The 18,095-nt window shown below is 46.4% G+C and overlaps 1 protein-coding gene and 1 non-coding gene across 2 annotated transcripts in view; one reads left to right on the plus strand and one right to left on the minus strand.

The window, feature by feature from the left end:
- Nucleotides 1-946: 946 nt before the first annotated feature.
- FKBP9 (FKBP prolyl isomerase 9) overlaps nucleotides 947-18,095 on the minus strand; it is a 48,385-nt gene continuing 31,236 nt past the window's right edge. Inside the window, exons 7-10 of the mRNA XM_021669365.2 lie at nucleotides 12,661-12,847; nucleotides 7,623-7,768; nucleotides 4,648-4,811; nucleotides 947-2,324 (exon numbers count right to left, since the gene is read on the minus strand). Coding sequence (XP_021525040.1) covers nucleotides 2,148-2,324; nucleotides 4,648-4,811; nucleotides 7,623-7,768; nucleotides 12,661-12,847 — 674 coding nt within the window. The 3' untranslated portion in view covers nucleotides 947-2,147. The remainder of the gene's footprint in view (nucleotides 2,325-4,647; nucleotides 4,812-7,622; nucleotides 7,769-12,660; nucleotides 12,848-18,095) is intronic.
- On the plus strand, nucleotides 5,741-5,843 carry LOC135276576 (U6 spliceosomal RNA). Its single transcript, XR_010344136.1, has one exon. It is a non-coding gene; the product is annotated as a U6 spliceosomal RNA (small nuclear RNA).

Here is an 18,095-nt window from a genome sequence, read left to right on the forward strand (position 1 = left end):
GGGATTACAGGCGCCCACCACCATGTCTGGCTATTTTTGTTTGTTTGTTTGTTTGTATTTTCAGTAGAAATGGGTTTTCACCATGTTGGCCAGGCTGGTCTTGAACTCCTGGACCTCAAATGATCCACCCATCTCAGCCTCCCAAAGTGCTGGGATTACAAGCAAGAGCCACGGCACATGGCCAATATTTGCTTTTTAACAGCAATTGTATGTACATATTATACGTATATTTCATGTATATTATTATGTATAATATATATTAAAATATCACTTTTAAATATATAATTGTGCTACACACACACACACACACACACACACAGTTTCTCTATACATGTGCCAATTATTCTCCATTTGCTCCCACCCACCCCATCCCTACCTCAGATTCATTCTCCACCTTTCTCTGCATCCAAGAGGCTGACCTCTGAGAACTCCAGTCTCTGAGCTCCTCTTACCCTCTGGCTTCCAACAACCAGTGGCAGGCAGCAGAGAATGGGGGCACAGAGGGGATGGGGCGCTTGTCCCTCATTCTGCTGCAGTGTCAGCTGCACTGCTAGTAGTGGTTGCATCTCTCCATGACGACTCCAGGCAGCCCTTCCTGGGCTGCTCCCGCTGCCTCCTCTTGACCCCTCAGGCCCCAGTGATAGCAGCCGCCTGCAGTGGCCAACACTGTTGTCACAGGCACTCAACATCCTCAGTTTCCCCAGCCCTGCTCACACCACTCTAAACAGTCCTTTCCTTAGCTTCTCTTCAGGAGTCCTGGAGGAGGGCCAGGACCCTGATTGACACTCCCTGTAAGTGGAGTGCGCTCCCTCAATAACTGTAGCGAAGTCCTGCTGTTTCCATCAAGGGGATTCTGACTGCACGGTGCATTCTCATAGGTCTTCAGCCTTCCAATAAAACATGAGAAAACCGGATAATATAATTCAACATTTTATATCAGAAAAGATCAGCTTTCCAACATTTATTCCGTTGAATGAGTGCACAGCATTTTCGTGAACTATCTCAGGGCTATGTCAGTACAAAATAGTTTAAATTAGTAAAATAAAGTAGTTTCAAAGGGAAATCATTGACGACTTCAGGGTAAGTGCCACCACCACTTGGGAACAGAGGACAGAAAGTAGCCATGTGGTTATTGCATGATGCAGGAATCAGGCCGGCAGGAGGACTGTCATTCCTCTCTGCGGCAGCTGGCCTCTGCCTTTGGGGCACCACCCTCTCCAGCACACGAATGGGCAGCAGAAAAATGTCACCTTGTGGATGCTCAGCAGCTCATCTATTGGGACAAAACTTCCATCTCAGACAAGGAAAATACTCTGTTGAGTGACTGGCGGAGCCCAGCCCCCAGCCCTATTTATCTAATTAGTATGGATAAAAAAGAGAGTGTTCTATGGGATAGAAAGGTGGGAATAAGATAAAGCTAAGCAGATGACCTTATGTGGCAAACGCAGAATCAAATTCTCTATTCGTGGTCTGAGATGCCTTTTCCTGGCCCAGTTTTCTGTCCAGATGGCTCTTTTAACCTCCAAGTTACACACTATTAATGGGAGGCCCCACAGTGGGGCGGTGGGGCGGGGTGTGATGAGCTGGAAAAGCATGATGTGCATGTGTGTGTGGCGGGGGGCATCATCAGAGCTTACACAGGCCGCTAGGAAGAACCACAGCTGTCTTCTGGGAACCCTGCTGGGGCAAGCAAGCCCTCTGCCTCTCCTGCCCATCTCAAGAATATTTCTAAAATGTTTTAACCAGCAAGTTAAAAAATGTTAACCCTCTTTATGTAGGTACCCTGGACACTTTTTCTTATGGTTCCTCCCAGATGGTTATAACTTCTGTGTGGCACTATATCCCTTTAGTAACAAAATTTCCCAGAAGGCTCACAAATCATGGTTGGCAGTGCAGTCTTTTCAATACTGGACACATCCCATGCTAAGACCCCCTGCACAGCTTTTGTTTACTATCACTGGCAATCAGCCTAAACTTCTCACCCATATATCAACCCACCCCGATGTGAACACCAGGTACCATGTGACCCACCTACTGCTGGCTAATGATGCACCTTCCGAGAGACCCTCACACCCTCACTGCACATTCTGCCACGACAGGTGGCTTGGTGTCACGTATTCCCTGGCACCATCTAATTCATGCCAGGTTTAGAGTTCATCGTGTTTGGCTTCCTGATCTTTGAGTTTAAATTCCTCGGCTATGACCTTCCCATCTCCATTCCGGTCCTGGTTGGTGAACATATTCTTCACGATCAGCTCAGCATCAAAGCCAGGAGCGAGTTTCCCTTTGCCAGATGCCACCTGGGCGTGAATGTACTCTGAGAACTGGAAAAGAAGGAGACAGGACAGATCTTGAGTTCAGCCGCTGTGAACGCCAGGCCTGGGGCCAGAAACAGAGCAGTCTGGGGGTGACAGGGCTGAAACTTGGCTCTGGGATACCAACACAGACAAGATCTTTTTGGCAGCCAAATGACCTATGACCTGTGTTTTGTTTTGTCTTGTTTTTTCTCCAAATGCAGGTGAAAAACCCTTGTACTAAATGACTCCAAGAGCCCTTAGTATTCAGGTAGCCAATACACAGCAGCTGTCAGAGCTATCCGTTCTCCTCACTTGGTTCCCCACCAAAGGCTGACCCCCATGACCACCCAAGACTGTAAGAACATTGTTGTATGCATGCATTCATTCATATGATCAAAACATACATTCTACTATGTGCTGAGAGCTGTTCTAGACTCTTGAAATACATCAATACACAAACAAACATCCTGCCCCTGTAGTGCTCGCATTCTAGTGGAAAGACAGAAAATTAGACATGAACACAAAAACAGGTAAATTACACATTAAGTTACAAGGGAAATGCTCCAGAAAAAAAATCAAAAAGCAGAGCTCGGTAAGGAAGGGAGAAAGGTATGAAGTGTTAAATTCAGTGGTCAGGATAAAGCCTTAAGGAGAAGAGAAGATGTGTGCAAAGGCTTAAAGAAGGGAAGGAAAGGGCTGGACAAGTTATCTGGGGCAGATGTCTCCTGAGCAGAGAGGGCAGCCGGTGCCTGGGACCAAGGTGGATGCATGCCTGGCTGGTCACAGACAGCATGGGGTGAGGGGTGGCTGGGTAAAGTGGGCAGAGGGAGATAGTGGGCGAGGATTTCACAGCAAGCAGGAAGTGCAGGGTCTTCCTAGACTACTGTGAGGCCCTGGAGACAGGGCCTCGGCAGGTCTGACCCAGCTTCTGTGTGAGAACAGCCACTCTGACAACCGTAGAGGCAAGGGTGAGGGCAGGAGGAGCTTCATGAACAGCACTGCTGTGATGCTGCAGGGTGGAGGTCGTGAGAAGTGTCAGGTTCTGCATGTGCTCTGAAGGTAGAGCTGGAATGATTTCCTGAGGATTATTATGGCCTACAAGAGAAAGAGGCGTCAAAGATCACGGAGTGCTCTCACCTGAGCCACTGGAGGCTGGTGTTGCCACTGACTGTGATGGGAAAGGCTTTGGGTAAAACAGGCTCCAGGGGCGTGGGGGTGCCGGTGGATAGCAGGGGTTCAGTAAATGAGGACATCAAGCAAACAGCTGAACACACGAGGGTAAAGTGGAGAGAGGAAACTGGACTGAAGCTACAAATCCAGACACCATCAGGATATGGACCCCACAAGACCACCGAGCCAGTGACTTAAAGATGGAGAAAAGGACAAAGGTCAGGACTTAGCCTGGGGCACTCAAACATGAAGAGATCAGGAAGAAGAGGCCTGAGAGGACGTACCAGGGAAGCAGAAGAAACACCACAGAGGTGCGGTGGCTTGGAAGCCAGAAAAAGATGCGTCCTGCAGGGGAACCAGCTGTGTTGAAGGGGAGCGTGAGAGCTGACCACTGGATTCCATGATACAGAAGGCAATGGCCACCCTGGCAAGGTCAGGCTCAGAGGCGCAGAGGGACAAACGCCAGACAGGAGTGGGTTTAAGAGAGAATGGAAGGAGAGGAATTGGAGGTAGGGAGGACACACAAATCTTTTGAAGTTTTTGCTGTAAAGGAAGGAAAATAATGAAAGAAATAGAAAGACACACCCAGGGAAGGGAAAAAAATGGCACCACATCTGTATGCAAATAAGAATGATCCAGAAGTGCTGATGATGTGGAGAGAGAGAGGAAAAGGCTGGAGGATGTGCTTCAGTAGCAAATGTGGAAGAGGCGGGGAGCTGTAATTCCCCAGGGGTAAGACAGAACAGACGGTTCTATTGCTTAGCTTCGCAAAGAGGCATGTAGTCCTGGCTCAAACCTCTGAGTAGCTGTGTGACCTTGGACAAGTCATTTATCTTCTCTGTGCAGTTTCTTCTAAAAAACAGCTGTTGTGAGGGCCAAACAGGGAATACACTGAAGACACTCAGCACACACAGGCATGCGGTGAGCACCCAGTAATGAGAACTAAATATAGACTATGTGCCCTGGAATCAAGCCCTGCACCTCCCAGGGACTCGGTTTCTTTAGAGAGGAATGGTGACTTCCATCGAGAGGGAGTGTGTAAAAGCGCTTGGCACACGAGTGTGCTGGTCATCTCACAAGCCTTCCAGCCCACTGGCCTCACCGTCAGAATTGGCCTGGTGGCCTCACCAGGCTCCCTGAGCTCTTCAGTCCCACCTTCCTACAAAGGCCAGTTAGTTACCTCTTCCAGGAGGACCTCTCCATTGCCATCCTTGTCAATTTCTTCAAAGAGGTTGGGTGATACCTCACCATTCCAGATGAACATGTACCCCTCGGGCAGGCCGGCCACCAGCTCCAGCAGTTCAATGTCAAACACCAACACAGCACTGCCAGGCACTTCTCCATCTGCCCAGGCGACAGGAGTGGGAGGCGGTGTCAGCCAGCAGGCAGTAGTCAAGTCCATCAACCAGCACCCACCCCGACCTCCAGCAGCCTCACTCAGGGTAGGACTTGTGGCCAAAGGAAGAAAACCGAGCAGAGGCTAGTCACTTTCCCACTGTAGGCAGTGGCCCGTTAATGAAATCAGTTTAGAGGGCGGTGACAGAATACAATGTATTCTGTTCCTTTTTTTTTTTTAATTAAGGAATAGAATAGAGGTCAGGCACAGTGGCTCACACCTATAATTCCAGCACTTTGGGAGGCCAAGTTGAGCAGATCACTTGAGGTCAGGAGTTCAAGACCAGCCTGGCCAACATGGTGAGACCCTGTCTCTACTAAAAATACAAAAAGTAGCCAGGTGTGGCAGTGCGCACCTGTAGTCCCAGCTACTTCGGAAGCTGAGGCACGAGAATTGCTTGAACCAGGGAGGTGGACATTGCAGTGAGCCTAGATCACGCCACTGCACTCCGGCCTGGGTGACCGAGTGAAACTCTATCTCAAAAAAAAAAAAAAAGGAACAGAATACATTGTACCTACAGAAAGGATAGGCATTATGTCATGAATCTTGAGTTTCAATTTTATTTTATTTTATTTTATTTATTGAGACAGGGTCTTGCTCTGTCATTCAGGCTGGAGTGGAGTGGCATGATCTCGGCTCACGGCAACCTCCACCTCCCAGGTTCCAGTGATTCTCTTGCCTCAGCCTCCTGAGTAGCTGAAACCACAGGTGCATGCCACCACGCCTGGCTAATTTTTGTATTTTTAGTAGAGACGGGTAGGATGGTCTCAATCTCCTGACCTTGTAATCCTCCTGCCTCAGCCTCCCGAAGTGCTGGGATTACAGGTGTGAGCCGCTGTGCCCAGCTGTCAATTTTATACATAAAACTAAACATAATGCTCACTTCAGCAACACATACTAAAATTGGAACCATGGAGAGAAGATTAGCATGACGCCCGTGCAAAGAGGACATGCAAATTCGTGATGTATTGATTAAAAATAAATACATAAATGTGTGTATGCCTAAATTATATGTTTATGTAGGATACAGATTGGGAAACAAAATGTATTTCTTATTGTGTGTCTTGTTGAATAAAGTTTGAAAGCTGCTTGTAGAAACTACACTACAATGGTAAAACTTTTAAGCAAATCTAACAGCAGAACTCTTAGGATTGTAACATTTTGCCTAAAGATGATGATCCAAGATTTGACTATAAGCACTAATTCATATTATATATAACATCTAGATTATATGTTATATGTAATGTTATATATTATAATTATTTATAATGTATCACATTATTATATCATATTTATAATATATGTTATAAATAATTATAATAAATATGATATATGATACATTAATATGATATATGATATATTAATATGATATATTATATATAATTATAATTTATATTAATATGATATATTATATATTATAATTATATATAATATATCACAGAAAAGTCTTAAAGAATATATAACAATTTTTTAAAGGGTTTCTTCTGGGATTGGTAGGAAGAACAAATGTACTTTACAATTCTTTTATGGAGAAAAAAAGATCAATCCACAGTGCCTATCATTGTTACAAGTTAGCTCTTTCTATCTCCTCCATGTCCAGATATCAGCAGTGTAAAAACACTGAAAAGAAGGGGTTCCTGGGGCCAGGCACAGTGGCTCACACCAGTAATTCCAGCACTTTGGGAAGCCTAAGCGGGAGAATAGCTTGAGCCCAGGAGTTCAAGACCAGCGTGGGAAAGATAGCAAGGCATCATCTCTAAAAAATAAAAAGTCAGCCAGAAGCGATGGCACATGCCTGTAGTCCCAGCTACTCGGGAGGCTGAGGTGGGAAGACTGCTTGAGCCCAGGAGTTCAAGGCTGCAGTCAGCCATGACGGTGCCACTGCACTCCAGCCTGGGCAACAGAACGAGACCCTATCCCTGAAAAAAACAGGAGGTCCTGAACTCCCACGTGGAAGACACATTGTGGCTGAAATAATGGAGCAGAACATAACCACTGTGAAGATGAGGTAAAGCCAGTATTTCCAGAACTCGCAACTAATCTCTCCCAAAAGGAAACTGTCTTGGACAGCCTACAGGCTCAGAAGTGAAAAGCAACAGCCTACAACATTCAACCTGTCCCAGGAAACAGTTCCAGAAGTATGTGCCCAGTCTGACCCCAGAGAAGCCTCCCGGACAGCTCCCAGGGACACCTCCCACAAATAGGTCTGAAGATCCAAGATTTATTTCACTAATACTGGTTCTTTCTTAGGTAATGGAGCAGTGACCTGGCTCACTGAATTCACAGGGGTCTTTAAACAAAAATGCTAAATAATTTTTAAAAATAGAAACCACAGACTCTTTTTTTTTTTTTTTGAGACAGAGTTTCGCTCTTGATACCCAGGCTGGAGTGCAATGGCACGATCTCGGCTCACCGCAACCTCCGCCTCCTGGGTTCAGGCAATTCTCCTGCCTCAGCCTCCTGAGTAGCTGGGATTACAGGCACGCGCCACCGTGCCCAGCTAATTTTTTGTATTAGTAGAGACGGGGTTTCACCATGTTGACCAGGATGGTCTCGATCTCTTGACCTCGTGATCCACCCGCCTCGGCCTCCCAAAGTGCTGGGATTACAGGCTTGAGCCACCGCGCCCAGCCAACCACAGACTCTTTGGATTTTATATGGAAGAAGCATACTGTGATTCTAGCTTTGGCACCCCAAAAAACACAAAATTCAGATGGTAAGCAGGCCCCAAACACCCTTGAATACTGTTGCTTACTCACCCACGCCAGCCTCCCCGTAGCCCAGGTGGGGTGGAATGATCACTGTCCGTTTCTCGCCAACACACATCTCTCTGAGACCCATGTCCATTCCCAGTACAACTTGTCCAGATCCCAAAACAATATTGTAAGTTTTGCCTAAATTCCACCTAAAATGAAACAGAAGCGCCTCATGTTAGGTCGCCAACCCGTTGGCACTGAGAATGTTCCCATGGGAAGAACACATCACTCACGGGATATTTCTACCAAAGAAATCAAAATCCCTATCTAATCATAGGGAACATCAGACATACACAAATTGGGGCAGGTGCTGAAGAATGGCTGGCTGTCATCTTCAAAACTGTCAAGGCCATGAAAATCCAGGGAAGACTGTGGAAGTTCCAGAGTGGAGGAGCATACTGGAATGGGGTCCTTTATGCTTGAGCCCGGGAGGTAGAGGCTGCAGTGAGCCAAGATCTGGCCACTGCGCTCCAGCCTGGGTGACAGAGTGAGATGCTGTCTCAAAAACAAAAACAAAACAGAAAACCCTGAGTTTTGGATTCAGCAAGACCTGAGCTGGATTCCTGGTTCTGCCACTGAATTCGAGCCTGAGAAATGTAATCGCTCCGTTACTTTATCTATAAAACGGAGACAACAAATATAGCTATCTCACAGGGATGTTTTAAATCGCAAATAACATGTTATGCTTGGCACAGTGGAGAGGAAGTACAAAGGGCTCCCACCAAGAGCATTAATCATCTTTGACGGCCCTGGGCCTGGGAAGCCAGTTTAAAAAAAAGTTTACTCTATCACTTCAGTCACTACTAAAAATAAGTCTACTTCAAAATCTAAGGCATTCCTACCACTGTGTAAAGGCAAACAGCTAGTATGTTTTCTTTGTTTTTTTTGTGCGTGTGTGTTTTTTTTTTGAGACGAAGTCTCACTCTGTCACCCGGGCTGGAGTGTAGTGGTGTGATTTCGGCTCACTGCAACCTCCGCCTCCCGGGTTCAAGCGATTCTATTGCCTCAGCCTCCTAAGTAGCTGAGATTACAGGCATGCACCACCATGCACCATGCCCGGCTAATTTTTGTATTTTTAGTAGAGACGGGGTTTCACCATGTTGGCCAGGCTGGTCTTGAACTCCTGACCTCAAGTGAACCACCAGCTTCAGCCTCCCAAAGTGCTGGGATTACAGGCATGAGCCGCCACGCCCGGCCAGTATGTTCTTTACTCCAAGGAGAAAATTCCCCTGAACCCCCTTGATGCCCATGAGCAGCTGGTGACAACATGGACAGGTGTCCCTTTTGGTCACATCCTGTTCGCAGGCTTCCTGGCCTTCCCCAAGGGCAGCCACTTCTTTCCCTCCTCCAGCTGGTTCCCAGCAAACCAAGACAGGGTTTGTGTTTTCCCACCTGGGAGGAACCAGAAAGAAAGCCAACTCTAATGAGGGACGCCTTAGGGGAGGGAGCCAACTCCTACCGCCTGCCTTTCTTATGAGTTATTCCAGTTGCAAAGTCTTATGACAGAATATTCCAGAACTCAGTCATCTAGGAATGCATGTTTCTTCTTCCTCCCTGAGGCCAGCTTAAACATGCATGCGTTAACAAAATCCTCCAAGCAAACAATTTGTTGTCATGTGTCATCTATGAACACACCACTCATTCTTTTTCCTCAGGTCCTTTGATTTTCTTTCTTTCTCTTTTGGGCAGTGTTTCTCTCAAACCCAGTCCTCACTCCCCCTGCGTGCTTCCTGGCGCCATCCACTGCCGGCCTGCAGCTTCCTGCCTGCTCAGCTCCCACTCCGCTTCTCCTCTCTAGGCAGCAGCTGCTGCCTTAGTCCTGATGAAAGGGACTCAGCCCACACAGTTCTCTAGCTGGGACCAGGTAGGCAGGTGCCGGCCAAGCTTTCCATTATCCCACTATTCTGAAGCTTACACCAGGAAGACACCAGCAAGGACGCCAGATGTTACTCTTCTGCTGCAGATTTACATGAAATCCAGAGGCTCTCAGGGTACAAAAAGCACTTCCTAATAAGGAGCCATTGCTCATATGGCTCCCAAGTGCTCTGTCAGGATGTTATGAATCCTCCAAACACATGCAGGAGGCAGGGAGACCGACTCTCCCCGCCCCATGTGAGAAGCAGATCCTGGACCCTCCGAGAAGGAATTCCTTTGTTCATTCTCCACGCCCACTTCCCCTTTCCTCAGCCTTAGGATCAGCAGACAGGAATGTGAACATCAGCAGGAGCAGTGACAGCAGCCATGGACCTTACAGACCCTTCCAACCTCATGGACCATTTTCACTCTGAAGGCGCTCACTTGATCCACAAAAGCACTACAAGCCATGCCCCTTCCCTGCTGCCCTGGCTCCCGCGAGCTTCCAATAAGCAGTGGTTGGGATTTCTTTGCAGGGTCTGTTGTAAGCCTGTAAGCCTGTAAGTCTGGGCCCCGGAAGCTATGCACATACTTCTTTGGTTCTAAAATGCATATTTTTTCACAGTTTAACCCCTCTGTAATTGAGATACGTTTTATAACCGACAGTATGTTATCCGTCAGCGCTTTTATTACTTGGTCAGAGATACATGAAATAATGTTTCCATCACGCCCTTTAGAGTTGATGAGATACGTTACATGTATTAGCATACAGGATCCCGTAGCCCCAGAGGGAGCTCTCCCTCCAAAAAGTATATCCATAGGGTCTTTTCTTTTTCTTTATTTTTGGAGACAGAGTCTCTGTCACTCAGGCTGGAGCACAGCGGCGCAATCTCAGCTCACTACAACCTCCACCTCCCAGGTTCAAGAGATTCTCCTGCCTTAAATACCTGGGGTTACAGGTGTGCGCCACCATGTCCAGCTAATTTTTGTATTTTTAGTACAGATGGGGTTTCACCATGTTGGCCAGGCTGGTCAAATTCCACAGCCAGAGTCACCCAAAGCTAGAAGGCAGAGGGACAGGTGGAAGGGAGAGAGGGCCCCGCATATCCAGAATCAGTGCAGCAGCACGCACCTGCTTATGCAAAGCTTTTTTTCTCCCCAAAACCAAACTTAGGAAACTAAGTCAGGCTCAGTACAAAAATGGATATATAAACACTGCTGAAATTAGCCAGCCATGGTGGCTCACACCTGTAATCCCAGATCTTTGGATGACTGAGGCAGGAGGATCTCTTGAGCCCAAGAGTTTAAGGTTACAGTGAGCCCTGATTTCGCCACTGCACTCCAGCCTGGCTCACAGAGGAAGACCCTGTCTCTAAAAAAAAAAAAAAAAAATGTAATGCTGAAAATGTTTCTCTCCCAAAGAAGAGAAGATTAACTTACAGAAATATCTGAAGATTCAGGTTCACAAGAAGCAAAGCCCCTTCTACACGCCTGACACTAGTTTATGCTGTTGGTTCCTATTTAATATATTCCCAGATTTATTTCAATCAATGAACGTTTATACAATGCTGCTTTTGTGCTATGCTCTGGGTAAGGTGCAGGGCATAAAAATGTAAAGAAATAAATTGAGTGTCCATAAGGTATTTACACCCACAACAGAGATAGAAACAAAACTAAAAGACAGGTAATGCCTAAGTGTTATAAGACTACAGAAGCAGGAAGAGTTGATTCTTCCAGGAATTAAGGAAAGATTTGGAGAAAAGAGAGAACATTTAAGCTAGGGCAGAAGCTGGCCAGAAAAAGGAAGAAAAACAGTGCACAACCTGCACTACTGCACATGGCAGCCCTGGAAGGTGGAACATGGGCCCCATTAGAAGAGACTGGTGAGGCAGAACGGAGCTGACAGAGAGCCTTATGTGCCAGACTTGGGAGTTTGCCCTTTATCTGTGCATCAATATTTAAAGAAAGCAGTTAGGCTGGGCATGATGGCTCACACCTGTAACTCTAGCACTTTGAGAGACCAAGACAGGAGGATCATTTGAGGTCAGGAGTTCAAGACCAGGCTTGGCAACATAGTGAGACCTCCATCTCTACAAAAATTAAAAAATTAGCCTGGGTTAGGTGCAGTGACTCACACCTATAATCCTACAACTTTGGAAGGCTGAGGCAGAAGGATCACTTGAACTCAGGAGTTTGAGACCAACCAAGGCAAAAAGAAAAAAGAAAAACAAAATTGCCAAGTATGGCGGTATGTGCCTGTAATCCCAGCTACTTGGGAGACTGAGGCATGAGGATCACTTGAGCCTGGGAGATAGATGTTGCAATGAGCTATGATCATGCCCCTGTACTCAGCCTGAGCAACAGAGCAAGAACTTGTCTCAAAAAATAAAATAAAATTTAGCCAGGTGTGGTGGCACATGTCTGGTGTCAGTTACTCGTGAGGCTGAGGTGAGAGGATCACTTGAGTCCAGAAGGTCAAGGCTGCAGTGAGGTATGGTCACTTCTCTCATTCCATCCTGGGTAACAGAGTGAGACCCTGCAAGAAAGAAAAGGAAAGGAAAGGAAAGAAAGAGGCCGGGCATGGTGGCTTATGCCTGTAATCCTAGCACTTTGGGAGGCCAAGGTGGGTGGATCACCTGAGGTCATGAGTTCAAGATCAACCTGGCCAACATGGTAAAACCCTGTCTCTGCTAAAAATACAAAAAATTAGCAGGGTGTGGTGGCACGAACCTGTAGTCCCAGCTACTCAGCAGGCTGAGGCACAAGAATTGCTTGAACCCGGCAGGCAGAGGTTGCAGTGAGTCAAGATCATGTCACTGTACTCTAGCCTGGGTGACAGAGTGAGACACCATCCCCCCACAACCAAAAAACAAAAAAGAAAGAAAAGGAGAGAGAAAAAGAGAAAGAAAGATAAAAGAGAGAGAGAAAGAAAGGGAAGGAAGGAGGGAGGGAGGGAGGGAGGGAGGGAAGACAGCAGTTATATGACGAGATCTGCTTTTCAGAAAGACAATTTGACAGGCTGAAAAATGACCTGTAGCAGGGCAAAACCATTAATAGGAAACTCTTAACAAAGCTATGCAGTGGGATGGCATGGAGACAAAAGCTGTCTACCCAAGAGAGGAGGGTGGTGGGAGCACCTGTCTGTCACCCTCCAGGCTCACTTCCACACCATTCTGGTTGCCCTTACGTGGAGTCCAGCAGGGTCCCGTCCAGAAGTGAGGCGTTGTAGTGATACTTGAGGTAATCTCCCTTCTTACTCAGCACTGAGCAGTCGGGGGGTTTGTAGTGGGAGGTGATGCTGATCGAGTCTGAAGGGTTGTGGAAGTCAATCACATGGATGTCAAACACCAGCACAGCCGAGCCAGGGATATTCCCTAAATGACAGACACGGGAAATTAATAAATGACCCTGCAGGCTGCAGCATATGAGCCTCATCAGTATCACCAGGTATGTCCTCAAGGCCCTCCAAGTGAGGAAAACAGGCACCCAGATACGGAACCTTAGGAGGACTCCAAGACTGATGCTGAAAGGGCCATTAGAAGTAACCTCATCTTTATTTTACAGGTGGACAAGTGGCGGCACAGATTTGCCCTGGGTCCCACAGCCTGTAATGAGCACAGTTTGGACTAAAATTCAAAACTATGGCCTTTTGCCCCATGGAATCGTTGAGCTAAGATGAGTGGCTAAGTTGACCACAGATGAGGAAGCTCAAGCCCAGCCAAATCAATGCTTGCCCCTCACCCACCAGAAGTAAGAGGTGGGGTGAGAAAATCAGCCATAGAGTGAAATCACTCCAATGTCCTACCACTGCTCAAGAAAAACATAACATAAACTTCATAAAGAAAAAAACACCCATGGCTGGGCACGGTGGCTCACGCCTGTAATGCCAGCACTTTGGGAGGCCAAGGCAGGCGGATCACAAGGTCAGGAGATCAAGACCATCCTAGCTAATACGGTGAAACCCCGTCTCTACTAAAAACACAAAAAATTAGCCAGGCGTGGTGGCACATGCCTATAGTTCCAGCTACTCAGGGAGCTGAGGCAGGAGAATCGCTTGAACCCGGGAGACGGAGGTTGCAGTGAGCCGAGATTACAGCCTGGGCAACAGAACAAGACTCTGTCTCAAAAAAAAAAAGAAAAAGAAAAGGACACCTCTACCCCAAAATTGTCCACGCATGATCATACACAGTCACAAAACGCTCTTGGAATACATCCTATTTGTTCTGTACTAAATTATTAATTAACTTTTCCATTATTTCCACTTTTGGAGACACTAGCTCACATCTAAATAATGTTTTACAGTTTGCCAAAGTATTTTTCACATACATTTTTCCTTTAAGTCCCTGCAGCAACCTTATGGGTTAGGCATGGCCATAAACCCAGGAATTTAGTGACAGCTTCTCAGGGGTGTGGGGGACACTTAAACATATGCATCATTTGTAAAACATCTCCCAGCCCAAATCATTTCAGAGAAGTTTAAATGTAAAATATTTTTAAATCATGTTAAGGACATATCATATTATCATCAGCACTTTACATATAAGAAAAGCAACTCAGGTTGGGTATGATGGTGGCTCGTGCCTATCATCTCAACTCTGGGATGCTGAGGTGGGAGGATCACTTGAGGTCAGGGGTTCGAGACCAGCCTGGGCAAAACAGCCAAATGTCTCTACAGAAAAAATTAGCCGAGAGTGGTGGTGAGCACTTGTAGTCTCAGATACTCGGGAGGCTGAGGCAGGAGGTCGAGGCTAGCATGAGCTAGGATTGCACCACTGTACTCCAGCCTGGGCAACAGAGTGAGACTCCGTCCAAAGAAAAGAAAAGAAGAGAAAAGGAAGAACTCAGACAAGAGAATAACACAGCTAATGACAAAATTCAGATAGAGTCACACAAACACCAACAGCTCCTCCTCACCTCCCGTCCCCAAACGTACTTTTCTATGTCTGTTTCTTGATTGGTCTCTGTCTTTAATAGAAACACACACTCACACTCACATTTAATAGGCATTTACTGAGTACCAGGCACTCTTCTAAGTTAAACATGTATTGTTTAATTCTCATTAAAATCCTGAGAAAACTGAGCTACAAATTTTGGGGCTGGCCAAAGTTAAAGGTATTAATTCAAGAAGCCTGTGCTTTATAGAAGAGCACAGGTGGCTGCTGCTCACTCATAACACAGGCTGCTGGTGCGGGTGGAGTGGGGTGCAGGCTCCTTCTCATGGGAACCAGGAAGTACAGCCTGCCATTGGCCAGAAGGCTGCTCAGAGCCAGAACTGTGGACGGCTGTACGTGGGAAGCTACCACACGTGGACAGGGTGGGTGTCTGCAGAGGCAGATCTATGGTTTCTCAACCTTGGCAACCCATGAAAATCATCTGGGAATGAACTTGAAAACATGAGGCTAAGTGAAAGAAGCCAGACACAAAAGGCCACATACTACAGGATTCCAGGGATATGGAAACGTCCAGCATAAGTAAATCCATAGAGACAAGAAATAGACTACCTGTTGCGAGCGTGGGGGAGGGGGTTGATGGGAAAGGGTACGGAGAGTGACCGCTAATGATTATAGGTTACTTTTTGGAGGGATGAAAATGTGCTGGAATTAGATAGAAGTAATGGTTGAGTTACCTGGTAAATATACTAAAAACAACTAAATTATAAACTTTAACATGATTAATTTTATAGTATGTGATCAGTAAAACATTAAATAAAAATATCTCTCTTGGGGATATATACAAAAGAATTGAAAGCAGAGATGCGAACAGATATTTGTACACTGATATTCATAGGAGCATTAAGAATTATTCACAATAGACAAAAAGTAGAAACAGCCCAAGTGTTCATCACCAGATGAACTGATCAACAAAATGTAGTATATACATCCAGTGGAATATTCATTCAGCAATAAAATGGAATGAAATTTGTTAGCCAGAAAAGAGGAATTTTTTGAGGCGGGGAGACGGAGTCTCGCTCTGTTACTCAGGCTGGAGTGCAGTGGTGTGATCTCGGCTCACTGCAACCTCCATCTCCCAGATTCAAGTGATTCTCCTGCCTCAGCTGGGATTACAGATGCATATGACCACACCTGGCTAATTTTTGTGGGGGGTTTTTTGTGTGTTTTTTGTTTGTTTGTTTGTTTTTTGAAATGGAGTCTTGCTCTGTCGCCCAGGCTGGAGTGCAGTGGCACAATCTTGGCTCACTGCAACATCTGCCTCCAAGTTCAAGCAATTCTCCTGCCTCAGCCTCCTGAGTAGCTAGGATTACAGGCATACGCCAACACATCCAGCTAATTTTTGTATTTTTAGTAGAGACGGGGTTTCACCATGTTGGCCAGGCTGGTATCGAACCCTTGACCTCGTGATCCACCTGCCTCAGCCTCCCAAAGTGCTGGGATTACAGGCGTAAGCCACCGGTCCCGGCCCATTTTTGTGTTTTTAGTAGAGACAGGGTTTCACCATGTTGGCCAGGCTGGTCTCAAACTCCTGACCTCGTGATCTGCCCGCCTCAGCCTTCCAAAGTGCTGAGATTACAGGCGTGAGCCACCACGCCAAGCTTTAAATTTTAATAAGTGCTAAAATATAAATAGACCTTGAAAACATTATGCTAAGTAAAATAAACCGGACACAGAAAGAGAAATATTGTATGAGTCTACTTAAGTGAGGCACCTAGAATAGGCAAATTGGTAGAGACAGAAAGAAAGGTGGTTGCCAGAGGTTGAAAGGAGGGAGGAATTGGGAGTTACTGTGTAATGGGTTCAGAGTTTATGTTAGGGATGATAAAAGAGTTTTGAGTATAGACGGTAGTGATGGTTATACAACATTGTGAATATATTTGATGCCACTAACCTGTACACTTAAAATGGTAAAGATGTTAAGTATATTTTACCACAATTTTACAAACTTCTAACACTGAGCTAGGCAGTCACCAAATTTTGTCCATGCAGATATAATCTCCCCTGAATCACCTGCATTCAGGTGCAGGGTCTTCTCCAGGGCAAAAAGGAATGCATCTGGAACCATCCACATCCCTGGGATCTGATGTCAGCAGTCAGATGAACTCAGCCTCTCAGGCCCCAAGGATTCCAGGCACAAGAATTCCAACCAGTGCAGAGGACAATTCACACCCAGTCAAGTAACCATTTAGCATCAAGTGGGTACGTTAGCTTCTAGGAAGTTAACATGAGTCAGTCTACCAGGTGCCTGGTTACCTCTGAGGCACACACATTACTGAGGGCATCAACAAGGAATCACTCTCCATGTGGGCAGGAAGTTTTGTTTGTGTTTTTCTCTGCTGAATCCCTAATACCTTGAGCAGGGCTTGGTCATGAAGAAACTCAATGAATCTTTGATGGACACATAGATGGAGTTTTTAGGCTGGCAAAAACAAACACCAGACCTTGAACCATAGACCTTACCTGCCCCAGGCAGCATCAAGGCCTTGAACCTCTATCCCTCTATCTTGCTCTGACTTCCACAAAGCTATTTGTAGATTAAGTGTAGAAATGAGTGCTGATCAGCAAATGGGCAAAAACAGTCCAACATTTCATCATGGCCCCAACACCAGCCTACTCTCTGAATAAACCCTTAACCAATGCGTAAGTCATCACTCCATTCTCAGCATGAGAATGCCTCCCCCAGAAGAGACACAGATGACAAAAACATAAAGCAGCCTATGATAGCCCACCCAAGAAACTCTGCAGCTACTGCTGGGGGTGGGTTTCCTCTGATAGGGGTGGGTTTCCTCTGAGAGGCTGGGTTTTCTCTGATGGAGTGGGTTTCTTCTGAGGAGGGTGGGTTTCCTCTGAGGAGGGTAGGTTTCTTCTGAGGGGAGTGGGTTTCCTCTGAGGAAGCTGGGTTTCCTCTGAGCGGGGTATGTTTCCTCCGAGAGCTCTAGGACTTTCGGTTTGAGCTCTCGGTTCTCCACATGTGGGTATCAACAAGACATTACCTAATGGGGACTCATTCTTTCTGTCTGTCTAGGACACACACAGGTTGGAGAGCCCTGGGTCCAGTTCCAGCCCCATCATGAGTTAGATATTGTGGCCTTGGACAAATGAGTGGGACTCTCTGGGCCTCATTATCTTTCTAAACAATGAGGATAATAATGCCTCAGAAGACTGTTTCCAGGTTTGGATGAGTTCTTGTGCAAGAAGACCCAGACATACAGTGGGTAAAATGTAATTTATTAACTTTCCTCTCCTTCCTAAAAGGGTGCTCAAAAGGTAATCTGGAAGTTGGGAAACAGCTAGCCATCGACGGAGTGGTGCTTACACAACCTCACAGGCACAATCCATTCCCCGCTTTAAGACTGCAAATCCATCCAAGTGCCCTAATTTCAGGGCTGACCCATGGAACAAAGCAGACAGCAGAAAGATCCAGAACCTCTCCCAGGAGGCCTACATCTTTCCCTCCACCAATCTTGCAGGGGAAAATGGCTGTGACAGAACGAAATGCTGATCGAGGCTGAGAGCACATGGATAGCCCACAATTCATTCCTTCCACAAATATTTGCCGAACATTCACAATACGGCTGGCCCTGTGGTATGCAGTGAAGAAGCCACTAAGCAGACAGCTTCTGCATCCTGACCCCTTTCGGGTCAGCCCCTCAGGGATCAGCAAGAGCTC

The sequence above is a fragment of the Aotus nancymaae genome, unplaced genomic scaffold, assembly GCF_030222135.1.
Source record: "Aotus nancymaae isolate 86718 unplaced genomic scaffold, 86718_ANA_hifiasm-v0.15.2.pri h1tg000025l, whole genome shotgun sequence".
Classification (NCBI taxonomy): Eukaryota; Metazoa; Chordata; class Mammalia; order Primates; family Aotidae; genus Aotus; species Aotus nancymaae.